This window comes from Anabrus simplex, chromosome 7 (assembly GCF_040414725.1).
Source record: "Anabrus simplex isolate iqAnaSimp1 chromosome 7, ASM4041472v1, whole genome shotgun sequence".
In the NCBI taxonomy this organism is placed as follows: domain Eukaryota; kingdom Metazoa; phylum Arthropoda; class Insecta; order Orthoptera; family Tettigoniidae; genus Anabrus; species Anabrus simplex.
Window position 1 is genome coordinate 304,586,328 of NC_090271.1, and position 24,088 is coordinate 304,610,415.

Below are 24,088 nucleotides of genomic sequence, written 5' to 3' on the forward strand. Positions count from 1 at the left end.
TAATAATAATAATAATAATAATAATAATAATAATAATAATAATAATAATAATAATAATAATAATAATCGTAATCGTATGGCCTCAGCTATCAAGTGCAGACATTTCAATTTGACGCCATCTGGCTGTGGGCTCATCAATTTCAACGTTCCATTTTACTCTAGGCCCACTAGATGGCAGACCGAGTAAACCAAAACTCTTTTGGGTGTCTATGGCTGAGATTTAATTAATTTTGTCAGGTAAACACCAGATGTGTTACCAGAGATCTTTTACATGCCAACATTGTACAACATGAAGTGTCGAATGGATTTTTTCTCACCCTTCAAAAATCCGACTACCTCTGCCAGGTTTGAACTTGCTATCTTGGGATCCGGAGGCCGACACTCTACCACTGTTATGAAAATGTTGTAAACTTCGGGCTGGCTAGACTTGGGAGTAAGGAAATGAGCTGCTTAACTAAGTGGTATGCCTGAGCTGTCAGCAGAGAGATGGCACAGAATGGCATTACTTTATGATTAAACTTGAGTGAAGTTTATAAAAGTTGGAAAGATCATAATATGAAGATAAATTTGGAATGCAAGCAGGCAAACTGGGGCAAATATTCATTTATAGGAAGAGGAATTAGAAATTCAAATAATCTACCAATGGAGTTTCCTTCTGTAGTGTAACAGTCAGCACTATAAGCCGCTGTCCTCAGAGGCCTGAGTTTGATACCTGGTGCTGCCAGAGATTTAAGAATGGCAGCAGGGCTGGTATGTGGTTAAAATAACACAAGCAGCTCTCATCCATTGGGAGTGTGCTACAAAGATTTGTACCACCTCAGGATGAGGATACGAATTTACTTTTCTTTTCACCAAGGGAGATGTTCAATAAATTTCATACTTCTTTGAATCTTTTAAGAAAAGTCTAGGCAATTGATAAGGAATCTTCCACCTGGGTAACAGACCTAAATGCAGATCAGAGGTGATTTGAAATGGGAAACCCAATTTTGAGGTCAGAACTTACCAGAGCATTGAGAGACCTAAATAGTAACAAGAGTCCTGTAAGTGATGATATACCTTGAGAATTTCCGACTGTATAGGGGGAAACTGACATGGAGAAGAGCAATCCAATTTTAAAAAGAGTGTGACTATATCTGTTCCTAAGAAAGTAGGTGCTGACAAATGTGAAAACTACTGTACCATTAGTTTAATATTTATCATGCTTGCAAAATGTTAACATGCATTATTTACAGAAGAATGGAGAAACAAGTTGAAGCTGAGTTGAGAGGGGATCAATTATGCTTCAGAAGAAATGAAGGAACATGTGAAACAATCCTGACTTTACGTCTGATCTTGGAGGATTGAATTAAGAGGACAAGCCCCGGTACATGGTATTCTCAATCTTCTAGAAAAGGCACAAGATAACATTGATTGGACTAACCTAATGTATTTGAAATTCTAAATGTGATTAGGATCAAAATACTCAGAAATAAGGATTATCTACAATCAGTCTGCAGTGATAAGAATCAAAAGCTATGAAAATGAAACAACAATCCAGAAAAGAAGGAGGCAGGGCTCCCTTTTCAATGTTCATAATGGTAAAGTGATACAGGAAATTAAAGAGGAATATGTAGGAAGAATCACAGTTCAAGGAGAGAGAATCAGAACTCTGAGATTTGTCAAGGATATTGTTATTTTATCAGAGTCAGCAAAAAGTCTGGAAGAATGAAATGTTAGATTAGGAAATTAAGTCTTAAAGGAAGGAAATGAATATTGTTACTTGGTTGGTAGAATAACTAATGATGGCAGAAGTGAGGAGGATATAAAATGTAGTCTAACACAAGCATGGAATGCCTTTCTGAAAAATAAATTTGTTCACTTCAAACACAGATATGCATATTAGAAATATGTTTTTGAAAACTTTTGTGTAGAGTGTGGCATTGTATGGAAGTAAAACTGGGACAATAACTAGCTCAGAAGGAAAGAGAATAGAAGCTTTTGAAATGTGGTGTTACAGAAGAATGCTGAAGGTGAATCAAGATGGTGAGAGGAGAAAAATTTGGGATAATTTGACTAGAAGAAGGGATAGAATGATAGGACACAACTTAAGACACCCAGGACTTGTTCAGTTAGTTTTTGAGGGAGATATAGTGAACAATAGCAGTAGACCACGACAAACAAATCTAAGTAGATGTAGGATACTCTAGTTATATAGAAATGAAATTAAAAGGTTAGCACAGGATAGGATGGCACGGAAAGCTGCATCAAACCATTCTATGCACTGATAACCCTGACAGCAACAATGCTGTATATCAGAGAAAGAGATCTGAATGATATAAAAAGCATTTAGAGAAACAACAGACACAGAGTTGAGAATTTCAGTCTGGTGTTCATCATGAAATGAAATTCATCACAGATTTTAGATGATGAAACCACTTTTGCCTCTACCTCAGGAAAATGGGCATCAACATTCATTGAGGGGCATTCTGGACAGAAAACTTTCTTCTTGTCTCTTCCATTTTCCTGTGTTTGTATTATACTTTCCACATCAAGACTGAAGATCTGTCCCTATGACTCTCAATGAATGTTCATGCTCTTCTCCTCATAAAGCCATGAAGTAGAAACATGCTCACTGGGGCTGAGAAGATTTAGATATAGAAGAACTGATTTATGAGAGTCATGTATCTATGGTGAAGATGGCAGTGTATTAAGGTATGGAGACTGATCTTATCTTTGTCTCTTCATCCTGTTTCCATACTGACCTGTCATTATGACAATGCCACATAAGAATTAGTTCTCACCTTACTTCCAGGGATCCCTGGCAAGCCATCTTCACCTCTTTGACCTGGGTAGCCTCGTAGGCCCTGCAGTCCTGGAGTACCTGCATCTCCTTTAATGCCAGGGGAATATTCACTGATTCCAGGTTCACCTACTTGGCCTTTCTGTCCAGGAAGACCTATGATGCCTCGATCACCAGGCCTGCCTGGCTCACCCGGGAATCCTATACATAAAATATAGACATTAATTTCTCAGGCTAGTATATAGTTGGATATCAGAAGAGAAGACAATGTACAAGGTGTTACATGGAATTTCAGAGAATTTGAATATCCCGTGTGAACAAGTAGCAGTACCAAGTTCTGATGCTAGGAGCCTCTTGGAGTATATTTCTAGTCTGGCAATTGGTATCCTTGAAAATGCACATGTTTTCAAGTCTTGATACTTTTCTTTATACCATGTTCTTGTGCTTCTGTGAATTTAAAAATGGCTAATGTTAAAGAAGAAAGAATCTGCATTACATTTTGCTTCAGACTCAATGAAACAAAGCAGAGTCTTTGCAGTAGTAGTTGCCTTCTTCTTTGCGACCGAAAATAGCATGCTAAGTTCTGGTGCTTCTGTGAATTTAAAAATGGCTAATGTTAAAGAAGAAAGAATCTGCATTACATTTTGCTTCAGACTCAATGAAACAAAGCAGAGTCTTTGCAGTAGTAGTTGCCTTCTTCTTTGCGACCGAAAATAGCATGCTAAGTTCACAGCAACAGTGCTAATACAGTAATTTGTTTTAACATTCAAGGAATTTTGCACAAGGAGTTCAGTCCACCACATTAGACTGACAACTGGAAGTTTTATTACAAAGCTATTTTGAGACGATTGAGGGAAGATGTGAGTTGCAAACAGGCTGATATGTGGAACAACAGGGATTGGTTACTACATCATAATAACGTACTGCCATATACCTGATAAGAAACATGACCACCACCACCTCCACCACCACCACTCGCCTGATCTGGTCATCTACTTCTTCTACTCTTTCCTAATATGAAACTTTGGTTGAAAGGGAAGAGTTTTGATTCCACTAAAGAGATCCAAGTGGAACTGCAGGTGGTGCTGAACACACTGAAGCCAGAAGACTTCAGTAAGTGCTTCCAAACATTAAAAAAATCACTGGAATTGCAGTATTCAAGCCCAGGGTGACTATGTTGAAGGTGATGGTGAAAATTATGTTTTAATGTAAGTACAGTAGAAGTCTGTTATAGCGAGAATTCATAACAGCCAAAAATTTACTCGCTACAGCGGATTGTCGTTATACCTGATTTTTGTATGAAAGTCGTAAAAATCCCCATAGACATTAAAATTGGTATGAAACAGCAATCTATTTTGTTCAACACTTGCATTTCCACGGACGATATCCACACTATGGATTACTTGTTCATTATTTTTTATGGAACCGTATGTTTAATTTCATTCTGAAAAAATTATAGTACTGTATTTCTCTGAATTCAAAATGAACCCCACTTTTTCCTTCAAAAAATTTAAATCAGGCTCAAAAAGTTCTTTGTAAAATTATATGAATGCCTTTGTTGTACAGTACGCATTTTTAGACGCTGAACATTGCCTTTCGTTATGCCGTGGTTTTTTTTTCTTTTGCAGCTGTACAATTATTCTTTATTTCCGCAGGTTTAATGACCACTAACGTAAAATTGGCATCATAATACCGAAGAGAACCCATTGAAAATTTGCCGGCAAAACCTATTCCAAGCGTCTCTACAATACGACGATCCATCACGAAAATATTCTCACTCCCTGTAAAACTGTTACTTTTACTCAGCGTCAGATATAATCGGCTACCGCTACATGCACGTCTCACTTGCCGGGTTCGGCCAACTTCAGCATCAGGTGATGTACAGGCCTAAACACGGACATTGAAGGTCAACGAACAAGTTTATTGCACCACGGTATGGCCATTCTGCCCTTTGGATTTTCGTGCACATGCCTTACAATTTCATCTTCGACTTCTTTAAAGCATCCTTGTTGCGGACTACTGAATGCATATTTTGTACAGTTTGCATATTTTAGCTATTTTGTCTTCACGCTAATGTCAAATATTGGCCTAATTGGCCTATGTCGTATTTTCTTTCGGCTGTAAAATTATTCTACATTTCCAAGTGTTAACTTAAAATTGGCATCCAAATATCGATGAGAATCCGTTGATAATTTGCCGGCAATACCTGTTCCACGTATCATTACAATACGACTATCCATCACGAAAATGTTCCTGCTGTCTATAAAACTTAATTTTACTAAGCGTCGGGTACAGTAGATGTTTTATAACTCTGCCACTGAGTAGCCATGGCCTTTCTAAGAATCTTCTGCCATATCTTGAGGTATATCACATTCTTACTCAATTACAGTATTAAAAAAAAAAAAAAAAGATTATAGTATATAACATTAAAATTAAGCGATCGTTTTCTTCAGCCTTTATTTTTAATGAGTTGACAGCCGTTATCGGCCATGTTATTTACGCATTTATTACGACAACGTGTTATCCTCTTTCATTTCGAATTTTCTTTAGAGAACAGCAGTTGATGGATATTACTAATTGACTCCAATATCGCCTTCAAATGTGTATGAGAGAGCTCACAAATGCACATAGCGAGAAAACTATACCATACCGAAGATGATTGATTGCATTTTGTGGCAAACATTCCATTTTTCTCATTCAAACAGCTTCACCTATTGTAACTTAACCATACTATATGTATGATGAAAACACGCTCAAGCACCAGTAGAGAAATTATAATCTTCTCGCTATAAATTTACACGATAATAGCCTTTCCGTAATTTAACCAGATGCGAGAAAATATAAACCAACCTCTGAAATAAATAATGCATTCTGCCATATCTCGAGGTGTATCCCATTCTTACTTAATTGCATTATTTTGCATTCAAATTAAGCGATCGTTTAGTCAGCCTTTATTTTTAACTAGTTAACAACTGTTATCGGACATGTTATTTATGCATTTGTTACGAAATATGCCCTTTTGCATTTCGAATTTTCATTATGGAATAGCAGTCGACGGGTATTACTAATCGACTCTGACATCGCCTTTGAATGTCAAAAGAGAACTCGCTAGTGGAAATAGCGAGGGAATGATACCAAAGGTAATTGATCGCATGCAACATAATCACTAAGGTGCATAAATACTGGGAAAAAATCGTGCACGTTTAATCACTCGTAATAACGGATGCATCAGTGATAGGGCTCTCGCTGTAACCGAAGGATAATACACAGTTTAATATAGGAATTTTGAAGGGACAGCAAATAATTGCCGTTATAACGAAGTTCTCGTTATATGCCGTACTCGCTATAGCGGACTTCTACTGTATTCATGTTTTATTAGGAAATTCTTGGAAATTGTATGTAGCACCTTGTCATCATTTGGAAGATCATCACTCCTACTACAGAATTAAACATCTTTAGAGACAGATGAGAAATTTGAGTAAAGATAAACATTTGGTATATAATCACAGGAAATTCCTATTTAGGTAAGGTAAGAGTACTTGGCCTTTTACTACACAATTATGAAAATGAAAATGAAAACCTACAACCTGTTTTCCAGTCATTTGACCGGGTCAGGGATGTAATGAATGAAACATATATAGGCTGTTATTACAATGAGGTCACCACTCCCAAGGTGATTTATTAATGAGTACTACACAATTATATGCTGTATAAATTCATAGACAATCAACATCCTTACTCGATACAAGACTGAGCTATATCACTCTCTTTTATTATGTTTCTTCAAGCTCATTGTACTTTGCTAGTGTAACATGTAGCAGTTCAAAACAAAGTACTGAGTACTTATCATTATGTTTGTCAGATATCAACACAGTAAAGTTATTAAATGAAAGTAGTGATGGATTTAAAATTAGTTATTATGACTCAATTAGTGATATATCTCAGTTATAAGGTATGATCAATATAAATCCATCCAAGCCCATTTACTAATGCAAACTAATACAATGAAATTACAAAATAAACAGAAACTGAAACAGAAACAGTTAAGTAGTCTGCCTCCGTAGTGTAACGGTTACCACTCTTAGCTGCCGTCCTCTGTGGCCCAGGTTCGATTCCTGGTACTGCCAGAAATTTAAAAATGGCAGGAGGGCTGGTATGTGGTCAAAATGGTACACACAGCTCACCTCCATTGGGGGTGTACCTGAAAAGAGCTGCACTATCTCGGGATGAGGATATGAGTTAAGTAGTAAGAAAGTAGTTCTGTTATAGGTATAAAATCACCCCATGCATACGGATATGAATCCCACTGTTTCACCAGATTTTGTAGTCCAACTCATTGGCTGAATGGTCAGTGTACTGGCCTTCGGTTCAGAGGGTGACAGGTTCGATTCCTGGCCGGGTCGGGGATTTTCACCTTCATTGGTTAATTCCATTGGCCTGGGGGCTGGGTGCTTGTGCTGTCCCCAACATCCCTGCAACTCACACACCACACATAACACTATCCTCCACCTCAATAACACGCAGTTACCTACAAATGGCAGATTATGCCCACCCTCATCGGAGGGTCTGCTTTACAAGGGCTGCACTCGGCTAGAAATAGCCACACGAAATTAAATTAAATTAATTAAAAACCAGATTTTGTTTCGCTATTGGCTTTACATCACACCGACACAGATAGGTCTTATGGCGACGATAGTATAGGAAAGGCCTAGGAGTCGGAAGGAAGCGGCTGCGGCCTTAATTAAGGTACAGCCCCAGCATTTGCCTGGTGTGAACATGGGAAATCATGTAAAACCATCTTCAGGGCTGCCGACAGTGGGATTCAAATCCACTATCTCCCAGATGAAATCACCAGATGTTGAACATCATCTTTAAGAAAGAAGGTTTGTGGTAGTTGCTTGAATCATTCCAATATGACACCTAGAATTCATCATTGTTTTCCCTTCAGAAATTCCTTGAGAGGCCTGAACAATCCTGTATTGCAGGATTCAAACATGTGTATGCAAGTTGTCATGAAGATGATGTTTTGTGCTGTTGTTTCATAAAGAAATAGGGAATATTGTAAAGAATAATAACAACATTTTTGAAAAGTACGTTCTACCTTAGATTTAAGAGCTCAAAATATTACAACTCCCAGGACTCAATCTTGTTTCCTCAGTCCTTCAGTTAGGTATATGCAACGGATTCTGCTTGGATCACCCATACATTCAGTTTTTTAAATAGTGGTCAGATGGTTGTTTGGGTTAGTGCTAGAGAGCTGAATTGTCAAGAAATCTGCACCATGACAATGTATCACTGCATCACTGAAGATTCATGAATTGTGTGGTAAAAGTAAACTTGTGTCCTCATGCTGAGGTGGTGCATTTTCCAAGGCCTCGATTCACTCGCACACATTTTTTTAGGCTATTTGGATGATGGGTTCACCACTCCCAAAGGCATGCAGATGAATGTTTAGAAGAGTTTCTAGAAGAACTGGAAAGTTGTATTGAAGAAAAAGAAGTTATAATAATGGGAGACATGAATGCACATGTTGGAAAAGACAGACAGGGAAAAGAAGAGATAATTGGAAACCAAGATGAAGAAGGAGATTTGATAATAGATTTTTGTAGAAGGAATGGATTAATTATTGGAAATAGGTGGTTTAGAAAAAAGAACTCACAGTAAATAACTAGATATGGTTGGGGAGAGAGAAAGGCAAAGACAATGATTGTTCTTATTCTGGTGGAGAAGGATAAACGTAGACAACTGGAATATGTGACAGCTATGCCAAAAGCAGATTTTGAAGGACACCATTAAGTGCTGGTAGCCAAATTAAGGCTTGGTAAAATAAAAAAGTTAATAGAAACAAGGGAAATAAAAATAAAGGGATGGAAGTTAAAAGAGAAAGAAATAAGGGAAAAGATTCAAGAGGACATATCAACGTTTGACCTGATCTTTACATTAAGACATATGATGGAGAAAAGGTGGGAGTTTGGAAAAGACATAGTAATGACATTTATTGACATTGAGAAAGCTTATAACAGTGTGCACAGACAGTTGGTATAGGACACATTAAGGAAAGAACAAGTTAACAGAGTGGAAGTGCAAATGATAAAAGCTATGTACAAACATTTTGTTAGTAGTGTGAAGACTAGTATAGGAAAAACAAAATGGCTTAAAGTTGAAACTGGTCTCTGACAGGGAAGTGTACTATCCCCCATACTATTCATCATAGTCATGGATGAAATTCATAAGAACATTAAACAGAGATTGGGAAGACAGGCAACAAAAGCCATGTTGTTTGCAGATGATATAGTGATATGGGGTGAGGATGAAACGGAAGTGCAAAAACAAGCAGATGTATAGAATCAAGAGATAGAAAAATTTGGGATGAAAGTAAGCACAGAGATAAGTAAAACAATAGTGATGACAAGGGGAAGGAAGGAAGGAAGGAAGGAAGGAAGGAAGGAAGGAAGGAAGGCAAAAGGTAAAACTGAATGGTAAAATTCTGGAAGCAGTTAAAAGTTTCAAGTAGTTGGGAAGTGTGATCACAGAAGATGGAAAGATAACCGAGGAAATTGGAAAAATAATACAACAAGCAAACAGCTTCTACCAGAGCGTAAAGGGTATTTTGTGGAACTAAGTTGTCCCAAAGAAATGTAAGAAAGTATTATATTCAACCTTTTTTGAACCCATATTAACCTATGCAACTGGATCATGGACAACAATAAAACAAGTGGAGAGTAGAATACAGGCAGCGGAGATGACTAAGAGGTATCGAGGGGAAGACCAGAATGGGAAATAGAAATGAAGAGATAAGGAAAAGGACAGGGATCTTGAAACTTCAAGACAGGATAGAAACAACAAAGCTAAAGTGGTATAGGCATATGATGAGAATGGGAGAAGAGAGAGTGCCAAGAAAAGCTTTTTAAGAGAAGTTTACAGGAAAGAGACCAAGAGGAAGACCCCAAAAGAGGTGGACAGATTCAGTGTGGGAGTGCATAGAGAAGAGGGGAGGAAAACCAGAAGATGTACTTAAAAAAAAGGAGAAGAGTGGTAGAGAGACAGGCAGGGATGGAGGTCCTTGATTCACAACCCGACCTGGGAAGCTGGAAACAAAAAGGAGGTGAGCTGCAAATTGTTTGGAGAAAACTAAGACAACTGGGGTTCCATCATCCACATTACATCTTGACCTTGATCCAACAGAAATTTGGTATTTCCTGAACTGGAATACACTCTGAAAGGGTGTCAGTTTCAGTCCATTAACTCACTGACATATGATTATTTCATACCAGAAAATGCAGCTACCGGGACATTATTTAATCTATGTGGGGAATTTCACTCGCCCGGTCGCCTGCGCTGCGAGCCTTTCTCCCATCAAGCACTTCGCTGTAATGCGGCCAGTGCATGTTTTCGCACACGATTTCCTTTACTTTATGAAGGTATTATGTATATACACTTGACTAAACTGAACCTTATGCTGATAAAGCTCTCAACATACTGCATAGGAGGGGAGCTTGTGGTGCCGAGAAGCACATAACGGCAAAGTGTTTGGTGAGAGACAGGTTTGCAGCGCAGGTGACTGGGCAGTGAGAATCCCCGAATAGATAAAATAATGTCCCTGTATTTATTTACATTTTAGGTTATGAAAATTACAATTGTATGAATAGTACATTTCAATGAACAATATTTGAGTTACTAAACGTATTCCTATTTTGAACTAAAATCTTTTAGTATCATGATAGCCTACAGGTTATCCCGCCTGAAGGCATCAAGTCTATTTTGTCTGACACCATGGTTAACCGGTTCGAGCCCTGTTGGTCGAAACAGTTTTTGCCAGCGAAGTGGCAGTATACACTTTCTAATAACTAGATTGTGTGCCAAAAACCTGGATTCAGTTCAAAACCTCTCCACAGTGTTCGTATGGAGTGAGGGCATATGATGCTGTTGATCGTGATTCATCCATCGGATGGGGACGTAAAGATTTGAGCAGGCCCCTTGGTGTTATTCAACAGGAGTAGGCTACGTGTCGACACTGGGTTTCACCCTTTCCCTACCTACTTCATCATCATCACTGTCCCACATCCAGACATGCAAGTCGCCCATGGGTATCTAACAGAAAGATCTGCACCAGACAAGCTGAACATGTACTTGGATGAAGAAGAAATTGACAAATTCTTACCTCATCCCGACGATAAGACATTGTGCCTACTAGCAGTAATTCCATGAAGAAAATGACCTAATTTAGTAGCTATGTACACAGGAAAAGTATCCTTTAGATAATCTACCATATTCCTAGCCATGAACATACTATTAATCTAGAAAAATCACAATGTAAAATTATAAATAATCAGAGAAATGCATTTCTGACTTGTATAGCTGATAAATCTTGTGCCTATCATTGCAGCAGAATGAGTTAAAGAAATCACAGGCAGATCTATGTGCAATCCCCAAAAATGCCAAGCAGGATTGCTTTCAATCAAGGAAATGACAATGTGAGCAGTATATTAATGAAGAATAGGAGAACTTCAAGATGGCTAAGTTAACTAGATTGTAGGTAAAATGAAAGCAAATTTTTTATATGTGAATTCTCCAAACAGGTCTCAAACAGTTGCTAATATTTTCACAAAATTGTATTACTTTCGGATAAAAAGTTCTTTAGAAGTCATTGCAGTATTTGTTTCAAAATATAAATGATTCCACTTTTACTCATGCTGGAGTGTTACATGAACTGACTCAAGGGTTATGCATCATACATGATAGACTTATAAAAGTATGCAAGCTTGCCTTTGTTATCATCTCCACTTACCTTCTACATAAGACTTCTCTTACATAAATATAATCACACATTGAATCTAAAATAGAAATTAATGATAATACACACCTGGCCTTCCAAGTTTTCCTGGTTCACCATCATTGCCAAGCATACCCTTAACACCAGGTTGTCCCGCATTACCAGGACTGCCTCGAGCTCCCTTCAAACCAAAGAGTCCATTGCGACCTTTCGGGCCAGGTAGACCAGGTAGACCTCTATCCCCTAGATCTCCTGGTGGTCCAACTGGTCCTGTTTCTCCTTCATCACCCTACACAGAAAATATGAATTTAAATCTCTTGGTACAATCTAGTAATGCTGTTATCATTTCCCTTCATCACTTATTACACACAGTGGAGTGAACACCAAGTGGCTTACAATATAATTGTTCAATAATTTATTAGCTTACGGTATACACACTAAAGAGACTAATAGTACAATATATTACATTATCCTTTTCACTGCTGAGTTTTGATGACCAGGTAAACCTTCTGGGCTGCGTTTTTTAAAAGGAAGAAACATTTTTACAGATACATCTTTTTATGATAATATTACTGAAATGCATGTCGACCCCTTAGCCCTGCTGCCCAATAGGGGGTGAGATGATATTTTACAGCATGTTTTTACGGCCAGATGTCCTTCCTGATGCCAACCTCAGTTCAGAAGATAATGAAAATGAATTATGGTGAATGAAATTGGGTAAGGAAGTGGAAGGAATGAGCTGTGGTGTATGAATAGGAACTGTCCTGGCATTTGCTTGTGAGTGAAAAAAGGAAAGTACAGAAAACTATTCTCAGAACAGTTGATGGTGGAGTTTGAACCCACTGGCCTCCCGAATGCAGTGCTTGGCTCAATAGCCATAGCATGTTAACACACACAGCTAATCTGCTCAACGATACTATTATGGAAATATAACAATTTATTGATCCAAGAACTGGTATTATCAAAATCATTAACATTTGAAAAAAAAAACTATCTGAGAAGGGGGTGACAATTCCACATCAGATTCATCATTACTACTTTGTCTGGTACTTCCTTGTAGTTCAATATTGTCCCCTACGTATTCTCCATCTTCTTTATCAAAATATAGCACTCTGGAATCACTATCAGTGAGGAAACAGTCAATTTCTTCGCCAACACTTCAAGACACCATGACGGCTACACGTTAGTGGGAAAGATATTTCACTCCAACAAAGACGAAATAAAATCAGATCACTTTCAAAACATGCAAAATAGAGTGGTATATCTGCTGTACAGATTTTCTTTGAGCATTTCCATGGAAATTCAAAGCATGACACTATATCCAGTTCATATACGAGATTGGTGAAGTAGACACTGCACCAAAACATATTTGTATGGGTTTGGTGGACAAAGCACAGCTTTCAATAACATAATTATATATGCAGGTTTGGCATTGAATGGGTTAATGGGTTTTTTACAAGGGGACATGATTAGCTCAGTGGATTTGCTGCTGGCTTCCACCTGGATGGCTAAGGTTCAAAACCATGTCATCTGGGTTGAGATTTTCATTCCAAAAATCATGTGGTGTCGGAAGGGAAAACAAAACCAAAATGTGCCTGGGTGGCTCCAGAGAACCCAGAAATAACTGGGATAAACTGAAGAATGTTCTCTGCATCCCTATGTCAGGAAATGGGATTAAGGGGTAGACATAAATACAATGAGTATTTTACAAAGAAGGCAAGAAAGTAAATACAGTATTGTAGTGTAAGTGATGATTCGGATAACTTAACAATGCTAAAGCCTCTTCAGACAGTGATGAAGTCAGCAGCCGACCCACGAATGTGCTACAAGGGAACTCAAATGTAATGTGGTGAACAGTCTGGTTCTGTGTCCCACAGTCAAAGCTCAGGGACAACCGCATATCCCACTTGAGCAGCACTGACTCACATCTTCCACAACCAATTCGAATGCAACCGAGACTGACCCAAGTTCCCCAAGGGATCCTTACTGTTCGGCTATGACTGGCATATATTTGGAACAGCACAGAACCATTCGGAGTGCCACTAGTCCATAATATTACAACCTCTTGAAATGAGTTGTTAGGCAGTTAGTTACTACTGAAGGTGATCTTGATTGCACATGATGAAATCTCAGATCTAGCTCACGATGGATCGGGAGGGAAACATTAAGTGAAATTGTTCTGAATTCCTGCACCAGATAATTTTTTTTTTTCTAATTCTTCTTGGTAGTTATATATTAATATAATAATATTGTGCTTGCAAAAACCTTGTTCCAAATTAAAAATGAAAAATGTAAAAATGAAAGAAAAACTGATCAACTCCTCAAAACTGAAAGAAGAATTACATAACCCAGCATTTTCAATTTTTTTTTTTTTTTTTTTTTTTTGCAGCAAGAGGTGTGATAGGTGATCTTAAACTAATTTTGGGTTGCTGAACACGAATCCGTTGTCCGTTTCTACATATCATGTCGCGTTTTCTTGCAATAGGTATATCAAAATAAGAGATACACCTGAATATTGCAAATAAAAAGTACTGAAAAATGATGATAATTTAGGAAATATTTATAATTTTTTGTATTCTATATATTTTGAATTTGTTGTATATTGTCTTGAATTATTATATACAATGAATAATTATTGAGTATAAAATTACAATGAAATATTTAGAATTTATTGTAATATAATACTGATTTACACAAAAACACATAAACAAACAACTCTGAGGCAATGAAAGCAATTTATGTTGACAATTAAACGTGATTTACAAGAAAACAATGTAACTTTTATTCAGTATCTTTATGCATTCATAAATGTGAACAAAATAAACTTTAATAGTCCTAGATGTTCCCTTGGAATGAACGCTTGGCTGCCCAGTATCTGACTGCATCAAGTTAGTCTTCTCTTTTCAAACACCAACAGTAGTCGGCCATCGTTGGTTCATCCGACCTCCCATGGTATCTTCTTTCTGCCTCCTTGATGTCCTGGTGGAACCTCTCTCCCATCTCTCATTAACAGCCCCAAGATTTTCCGGAAAGTGATCAAGGTGAGAATGAAGGAAGTGCAGTTTCAGTCTCATTTTACACCCCAACTCTTTCATATTATCCAACATCATTTTCACTATTGTTTTGTATTGTTCATCCTTTACATTTCCTAGGAACTTCGTTATGACGTCTCTTATTGAATTCCATGCAGCAAGTTCCATGGCATTCATCGTCTGTTCAAAGTTTCTGTCTTTGAGAAGCTTTCTAATTTGTGGTCCATTAAAAATGTCTTCCTTGACTTTTGTATCAGATAAATGTGGAAATTTGCTTGCAATGTATTTGAAACAGGGGCTACTTTTGTCCAAGGCCTTAACGAACTTCTTCATGATTCCCAGTTTGATGTGTAGCGGTGGCAAAATAATTTTTTGTGGGTCAACTAAGGCAGCATTTGTAACATTTTTCACACCAGGTGTAAAAGCTTGTCTCTTGGGCCAGGAAGGTGTAGACCAGTGTTTGTCCCTAGCTCTGCTGTCCCATTCACATAAATAACAAGGGAATTTAGTGTAGCCTGCTTGTAGTCCTAAAAGAATACCACACACCTTCAAGTCACTACACACATCCCACCGGTGCTCATGATATTTGATTTTATATAAAACAGTTTGCATTGTGATATAATTTTCTTTTAGTGAAATGGAATGTGCCACAAGAATTGAAGCTAGAATGTTTCCGTTATGAAGTAGTACAGCCTTTAAGCTCCTCTTAGAGGAATCCACAAACAATCTCCATTCTTTAGGATTGTAATCCCTCCCTAGATGTTCTATCAATCCTGGAATGTCACAGCGGTAGGTCACATCTTCTTCCTTCTTGAAATACTTCCTGAACTCCTTATATATATGTATATACTGTGACCGTATTGTCACAATGAATAATTATTTCGAATTATATATTTGGGAAAGAAGTAGGTTGGAAGCTTTCTTTGTGTGGATGCTGGCAGTTGCATCATATTGCACAACACTTCGCGACATAGAGGCGCCTGGAGCACCCAGTGGGTGGCTCAGAAAACCCCCGAATTGGGCGCGCATCATGGAAGAAGTAGAAGAAGAACACTGTTTTGCTGACTCCACCTTTAAAACAATTGCCAACGCACAGCGATGCCAAAGCGAGGGGGTAATTTAAAAGGTATTTTCAGCTCAAATAATGATTGTTTAACCAGAAATCATACGTCAGAGCAATGGGAAGAATATTGGATGAATTGTAAAATCAGTAACCAAGGTAGAAGAATATCACCCATGTAAATGCGCTTAAAGAAGCTTATGTAACTGGCTCGGCATCCCCACGCTAAGAGCGTAGCCAGATGCGTTTGGGGATTTCCCATTTCCCCTCCGATCTATATGAATTAATTGCTACGAATCTGAGGATCATTTCGAACTCCGCATAGCATCGCGTACTTGTAACTATTGAGTCACACAATCTGGCGCATAGTTCATTTTCACAGACCCGTTGGTTCAGAAGATGTCAAATTAGAGTAGGGGACTTTGTCCGTGAAACCACCCCTACTCCTGGTAAGCTTATAAGTTCTTGCACTTCCAAGGGTGAAGGAGTAGTCGAGGGCGAGCTTCAGGGGCAGAACAACGGTCGGTTCGCGAGCGGAACTGCCTTTGTTTTGTGTGAGAAAGTGATTGAAAACGGGAGTGAATTTTAAACAATTTCTCATGTACATTAATAATAGGAGAGGTAACTGCATGACAATGATATATGTGCGACATCCGACCACGAAGCAAACTCTAAATATGTGAAATTATGACGTAGGTTGTGACTGTATAAATTGAGTATGCCACGGGAATCAAATTCCGGACGGAGAACGCTCAGTGTGAGACTAATTTCTGTAGCATTGAGGGAGATCTTTTTTCGAGGAGTATAATTCTGGTATTTGAGGAACTCTGTTTCAGAAGAAATGAAGTAGACGTGAGACGAAGTACTGTTAAAATAAAATCCATGTAAAATTGAGAACAGGATTTCAGGATAAAAATTATCACACTAAGTAACAGGGAATGATAAATGTTCAGGATCTAACGACCCAGACAGAATATTAGGGGAAAGACGGTTGATTCGCGTCACGGTAATACAAGGCGATAGACTTAAGAGTAAGAAAATCGTGAATGTTCGACTTACCGTATTTAAATAAAGAAGTAGACTAGCTGAGGTATCTATCAAAATTAGCATCACGCAACTGGCAGAGGTCATAGAATGATAGAGGTGAAGTTTGATGGTGTCATATGATCAAGAAGTGCGCAAGGCTGTGTAAATATATTTTTTCAGTGATCTGTTTACCAGGAAGATGGATTACTCCAGCAACGTCATCGAACTCCTAGAACTCAGGACTGTACGAGCCAGTGACATGGAGTGAGCACCGATGGCAGGGCCCCAGAGGTCCGGACAGGCCAAGATGCACCAAAACTGTTGAGTACCAAGCTATTTTTCTTCCAATGTTAGTATTTCCCCTTGTAGATAGAGTTAATGTAAAGATAGGGTTAATGATGATGTAAATTGATAGGTTAAGTATCTCGGAGTGGTCGGAAGACCCCTTGTACAATTTGATTAATTTAAGTAGATATGGGAAGGGAGGGAACCAGGAAAGATGTATAGAGTTTGGGACCCCTTTTAGTGCCTGTATGTGCATGCCATACTATTTGGTTTTTTTATGAGTGCTGTGAAGGAATTGAGGGGGGAAAATGAGTAGAAAATTGTGCAGGTTAATGTCGTCGATCTCATCTGCATGACTGCATAAGACGAGCAGGGATTAGCAGGTGACAGGATTATCAACATGTGCCTGTACAGAAATAAATGTGGAATAGTGACAGCACTAAATTCGTAAAGGTAGAAACAGTAGTTTGTTTTGCATGCTAGTGTATAAGTTTTGGCTGTAACTGAAGATGTTCGAAAAGTTATGTGCAGAGGTTCGAGCATCCGCCCTCCTACACATTAGTTAGGCTAATGAAGTAGATATTTATTAGTTGAGTTTGAGAAATTCTGATTTATTATTATTATTATTATTATTATTATTATTATTATTATTATTATCTTAATGTAATTTGATCGGTAATTTTGTACCGATATATTTCGAGCAACAGGTTAGAGTATGACAGGTACACAATCTCGCCTCAGTAAACAGAGAACAGGGAACATTGCCGTGGTTGGCGGTTGACGGAAGTGTGGTAAGTGTACGACGAAGAGAATGCGCGATAGAACCCCAGACCTCTGGAGATATGAGGGAGTTGGAAGTGATTTAACGGCTTAATTTGAGAAATAATTCTCGGGTATTGAAAGTGTATGGGGTGGCTTGAGCAATGAATAGATTGCGCCAGTTTCAAATGAATTAAATTTCATAGACACAATGATCTAGAGTAAGTGGGTTGAATAGTGTCTGTAGCCTCCTGACCCTGGAGCGAGAGACAGCCGTAATTTATAACCGAGAGGGGAGAGACTGGTGAGGGAAGGACCAGACAGAAGCAGAGAAGTTGGTCGTTCTAACAGTATGCCTTTCTTTTGAGAATAAAGACGACAAAGTTCTGTAATTACCACACGCTGTAAGCCATGACCCACAAAGCAGTGTAGATGTTTATTTTTGTATGACAGTATTTCACATGATGAGGGTAATCAGGGATTGATTGCAGCATTCTTGATGGAATCGACCTGAGTCTCCTGTTCGAACCTCGAATGCACTGAAGAGAGTGGCAGCCCGCAAATATAGCGGATTATACGAGATGAAATACAGCCACTGATGTTTTGTGTTTGTGTATAATCTATGTTTCTTTTTCAGGGTGTAACCATGTTTGGTGTTATATACTGTTCTACGTGAATTTAGACTTCGTGAAATTTCGCTGATAGTTGTTGTGAGTGACTTGTTTCGTTCTCAAGCCTGTGTTCATTTTCCTTCTAATTTGGGGAGACGCGTAACCTTATTTTTCATTTCCATGGTTTAAGTAATGGGTTTTAGGGTATAGTCGGTGCATATGATTATTTCTCCAGGATAATTTTATTCATGTATAGATATTTGGTGGCGGTAGATGTAAGATAAGCGACCACTCTGAGGTATAACTGGATTAGTGTAAGTAAAATTTAACTTAGTGATATGGGATTCGGTCCCAGGGGATACTTGCATTTGGAGGAAGGTGGCTCATAATTGTAAATATGTAAAGGGTAATATGTTTGTTTTTCTGTAACACTCAACAGTTTTTAATGTTCAGTGGGTGATAGACAACAAAAACCAGAGGTAGAAATGTAGTATGTCTACGAGTATTGTCATCCCCCAGGGATGTATTTTGTGTTATATTGAATAAGGTTTCCATCAAGTTATTAGTCCGGATGGAAGAAATTTTTGCATCCGAAATGTTATCAGGAAACTGTTGTCATCCACATAAATATTCCTTTGGAATATGGATGGAGGTAGCTGATGGATTGTAGCACGGATTTCACCGTTGCTAAATAACTATATTGTTGTATTTTGTGTCAACATGTCAAGGTTGTAACTGATTTGTAGTGATTTCAACGAGCGCCTCAGTAAATTTGTAGAAACTTATTTGTGCCTATCAGTGTCGAAAGTTAGCATCCACAACCTCTTCCTTTCACTGTATGCCTTTAAGATAGTTATAAGTTTACATTTTTTTTTTATCGCCGCGAACGGTCTGCGACCCTGAGTGGCCGGGGTTCAGATCTTAGGAACAGGAGAGTAGCAGTGACCTTGCTGTGCCGAATGGATGTTGACCTCTCATGTGAGTGGATTAATTATACAATCCCAATGAGAGGGAATCGTCAAAGGCCGAAAAGGTCCCTTGACTATTGCCTTCCGTGGAGCATGGTCCCGTGTGAATGACCCGACAGGGTTACTTTTTGTTGCCACATGGTACCATGAGCTATGGGGGATGGTGGGAAAGGTCCCAATACCAAGAAAAGGTAGCTCCAAATGCAAGAAGGTTTTTTCTTTCAATCGTGACCCTACCAGTTCACTTTTTTCCTTTGTTACACCAAAGTCTCGTATCAGATTACTCAACTCCAATTGTTTAAACAATTGTGGACCTACTGCATCTGTGGCAGGTGAAAAATCCATATCAACTTGCTCGTTATCAGAATTTGAGGAACCGTCTGAGTCAGGTAAACTAGTAGGAGGAGAATGTATTGGAATTTCCGGTCCATGAGGAACAGGTCTCATTGTCAACTTTAAATTCGGGTACACAATACTATCCTTGTTTCTCTTATTGAATCCCGCTACTTTACACAGGCAAAAGTAACAGTCCCTGGTATGGTCCTGGGACTCGTGCCAAACCATTCTTATCCCAAATGGAAGGGCCTTACGTTTCCCAATGCTCCACTGTCATAGGTTTTGTAGGCTCGTTTTACAAATGATGTGGGGAGCCCACGACTTGTCCAGGTCTGGAAAATCTAAGTTCCCGAGGAGGGAAAATCCTTAAAATCCTTACATCTGATCTGTTTTTTTGTCCATGTCTCCTAATTTTATCTTAAAATATGCATAATATAAACGTTTCACTAATGCAGTTATGAGTCTACTCTGTCCCTTCATAATATAACAGCCACACACATAACAGAATGAGTCTGGCTTATTCACACATCTTCTAATTCCTGACACACTGCCATTTTCGAAACACAACACAGTATAAAAAGGTCAGACTTCTGCCACACTCATGACGCAACTGACTGGCTTCACCACATTGCCACTACCACAAGCTACAAATAGACTCTGTTATCTGACTAATTCAATGGAGGGGACATAGTCGGTGGAGGAGGTTTGGATTGACAAACGTATGCAACATTAACAAAGCAAACCATGGCCACTCTAACAACAGCCAATTCGCTGTTATCACAAAGCAGCACTGTGCCACAATGACACATTTTCAGACAGTAAATGGCCTGTTTCCCTGCCACATGTCTCTCCAAGTTAACATAAACTGTCCTTGTTGGTTCCATCCTCATTACATGCCCAAACCACCTCAGTTTGGACATGCTGACCTGATCTAACAATGATGTAACAATCTGAGCTTCCTTCCTAAACACACCATTCCTTAACTTGTCCAGTTTGGTTTATTGAATTGTGGACCTAAAGAACTTCATCTCGGATGCCTGCAACCTTGATGAGTCTTTCTTAGTGAGGGTGCAGGTTTCAATACCACAGGTTAAGATTGGTATGAAATACTAATTGAACATCACCAGCTTTGATTTTGTTGATACTTTGGGATCCCAGAGGAGTGTTCATACTTGCTGGTAGAAGTGAGAGCTCTTCTGCACTCTATTTGCCATCTCCTTTTTGGCTAGTTTATCTCGAGATATTACACTGCCAAGGTATGTAAAGCTTTCCACACTTTCTCGTGGATGGTTTCCAAGCATGATGTTCGGATGTTCGCTGGTCGTCTGTCTCTGTTTATTGCCATCACTACTGTTTTGAGTTTGCTTATCTTGAGATTGAACTCCTGGAACCTAACCTTCCATTCATTGAGTCTTGACTGAACTTCTTCCTCAGTTTCTCCCCAGATCATAACATCATCAGTGAAGGCCATTGCATTTAGTTCACCAGAAGTTTTCTTGATGTTCTTCATTAAGTCATCCATGATGGTGATAAACAATAATGGAGATAGTGCACTGCCTTGCTGGACTCCACTTTCGGTCTTGAAACAAGATGAATGTCCGTCACTCAATCGCACACAGCTGGTACAGTTTTCATATAGCATCTGAACTTTCCTCTCCAGTCCCTCTGGCACATTCCTTTTTCTCAGGCATATCTTCTCTCTTGCAATGCTGTCATATGCCTTCTCACTGTCAAGGAAAACCATAAACAGATCTTTGCCTTTTTCCCAATATTTTTCCATTAACATACAGACACTGAAGATTAGGTCTGTTGTGGACCTGTTAGGCCTGAAACCATACTGTTCCTCTTCAAACTGTGGCTCTGTTGGCTATATATAAATACTAGCTGATGCATCCGTGCTTCGCTATGGGATTCTCAGAAAGACTGACTTTGTGGTTTTCCTAACTGAAGTTGATATAGGTCATTACAAAAACATCAGTAGGAATGTAGCTGTTAAAAGCAATGTTATCATATAAAATACTCAATGAAATGAAAACTGCACATTTTCTCACTTTTAACGAACAGTACTACGGTGCTGATCTAACAGTCCAAAGTTCCAGAGCTGGAATGACCAGGCCACAGACTGCCATGAACACTCCTGTGCTATTGTTCCGTGAAATATGCAAAATGCTCATTCCAATCAGTGCCTCAGAGCAGGGATTGAGTAGCTTGAATGCTATGATGAACCAGTGTGTTGCGTACCAGTAATATAGGAAAATTTATGAAACAGAGGAATGGCATGCTAAAGAAGAAAGTTATATAACTCTCCAGCTACAGTACTTCCCACCAATATTTAGGCAGACTGTTACACTCGTACGACTGGGCGAGTTGGCTGTGTGGTTAGGGGCGTGCAGTTGTGAGCTTGCATCCGGGAGATAGTGGATTCGAACCTCTCTGTCGGCAGCCTTGAAGATGTTATTCCGTGGATTCCCATTTTCACACTAGGAAAATGTTGGGGCTGTACCTTAATTAAGGCCAAGGCCACTTCCTTCACACTCATAGCCCTTTCCTATCCCAACGTCGCCATAAGACCTACCTGTGTCGGAGCGATGTAAGGCAAATTTTAAAAGATACTTGGTGGACAGCAGTAATCTTATCTATCGGAGATGAGTGGTAACAGAAGACAAAGCACATCACAACAAACAATGGTCAATATGATGTATTGTTGATCAATTTTATGAGTTTTCTATGTTGTAGGCCTTCACATTTAGTTTTCTTTTGACTTTGTGATCTTAGGGCGTCTTATAATTATTTATAGCGTAGACTGTAGTTCCTTATTCTCCGACTTTACATACCGATTTTCATTAAATCCTGTCTACCCATTTTCTCGTGACTCGGCGCTGATAAGGACTTAGTAACAAAAATCCAAATTCATGATTATCTCTGATTGTAGGCGATATGGTAACAATGTATAAGATATAAGTGATTGGGAATATAATATTATATAACTTCAGTTATGTAGTATTTATCGATACGACCACTAATAACATAATTATTTTGGAATTCAATTTTAGGCCTACCCTTAAACTACCATTTTATTCAGTGTGAATAAAATTATCTATGGCCTAGATTATAGTGACTTATTCCCCGACTTTGCATACCAATTTTAATTAAGATAGGACCACTAATAACATAAATATTTGAGAATTCCATTGTACGCCTTCCCCTAAACTACCATTTTTCTCAGCGTGAATACAATTTTATGGCCTAGATTGTAGCAACTTATTCCTCAACTTCCTCCACTGATTTTCGTTAAGATACGACAATTAATAACAAATATTTGAGAATTAAATTTTAGGCCTTCCCCTAAACTACCATTTCACTCAGCCTGAGTAAAATTATTTATGGACTAGATTATAGCGACTTATTCCCAGACTTTGTATACCAATTTTCATTAAGCTACGACCACTAATAACATATACAGTATATTTGAGAATTAAATTTTAGGTCAGCGTGAATAAAATTATTTGTGGCCTAGATTGTAGCGACTTATTACCCAACTTTGTATACCGATTTTCATTACATTCTCTCCAGCCGTTTTCTCGTGATGCGTGTACAGACAGACAGAAATTACGGAAAATTAAAAAGTGCATTTCCTTGTTACTGTGGGCACTACTGATACAGAAATACCATCCTTTTTAAATTCTGAGCAATGTACAGACCAAACTCTTGTTTTATATATATACGTGTAGATCACCAAGGCAGCTTACCAGGAGAACAGGTAGTTTAAGGAAAGTAGAGAAAGTTGTACAACTATGACACTTGAAAGTGAATATGCTGCCTCAACTGTTAGCGTTATTAACAATTGTAGTCCACCAAGTGTATTTAGAATTTGATTTTCTAAAAGAAAAGAAAAAGGAAAAACCCATTCATATGCATTTCCTCCAGCAGTTTTCCAAGAAAACATTCTTTTCTATATTTTGCCACATACCTTACCCGTTAAAAACCAAAATTATTGGTAAAGGAGCGTACATACAGGATGTAGAATTTAAGTTCCTATAAAAATATTTGTGTGCATTCTCTTTGCTACTCTAATAGCTGAGCAGAAAATTGTCCTTTTATGAGTTAAAGAAGCATTTCAAGCATGTGATCCAGGGTGCTTGCATCTCCAGCACGGAGTCATATAATTGTAGGTAAAATTCTTGGACCAATATTAAAAGAGGACAAGTGACTTCAGAAAAGTTGAAGCCTCTGTAATTGTTGGACCGAGCAAAGGCGGGTACAACAGCTAGTGTTAAATAAAAGTAACAAAAATGTATTATCTACATGTATAAAATACATGTACTGACTGACTGATTCATCATCGCCGAGACAAAACTACTGGAAATAAATGAAATTTTGGAGATACATTCCTATTACAGTGTAGGTGCTCACTAAGGAAGGATTTTTGGATATTCCACCACTAAGGGGTGAAAAGGAG

General features: G+C 38.4%; 1 protein-coding gene across 1 annotated transcript in view; it reads right to left on the reverse strand.

Moving 5' to 3' along the window:
• LOC136877597 (collagen alpha-5(IV) chain) overlaps positions 1 to 24,088 on the reverse strand; it is a 570,940-nt gene that overhangs the window by 56,973 nt on the left and 489,879 nt on the right. The window contains exons 23-24 of the mRNA XM_067151761.2: positions 11,643 to 11,841; positions 2,781 to 2,980 (exon numbers count right to left, since the gene is read on the reverse strand). Of these exons, the coding sequence (XP_067007862.2) occupies positions 2,781 to 2,980; positions 11,643 to 11,841 (399 nt within the window). The remainder of the gene's footprint in view (positions 1 to 2,780; positions 2,981 to 11,642; positions 11,842 to 24,088) is intronic.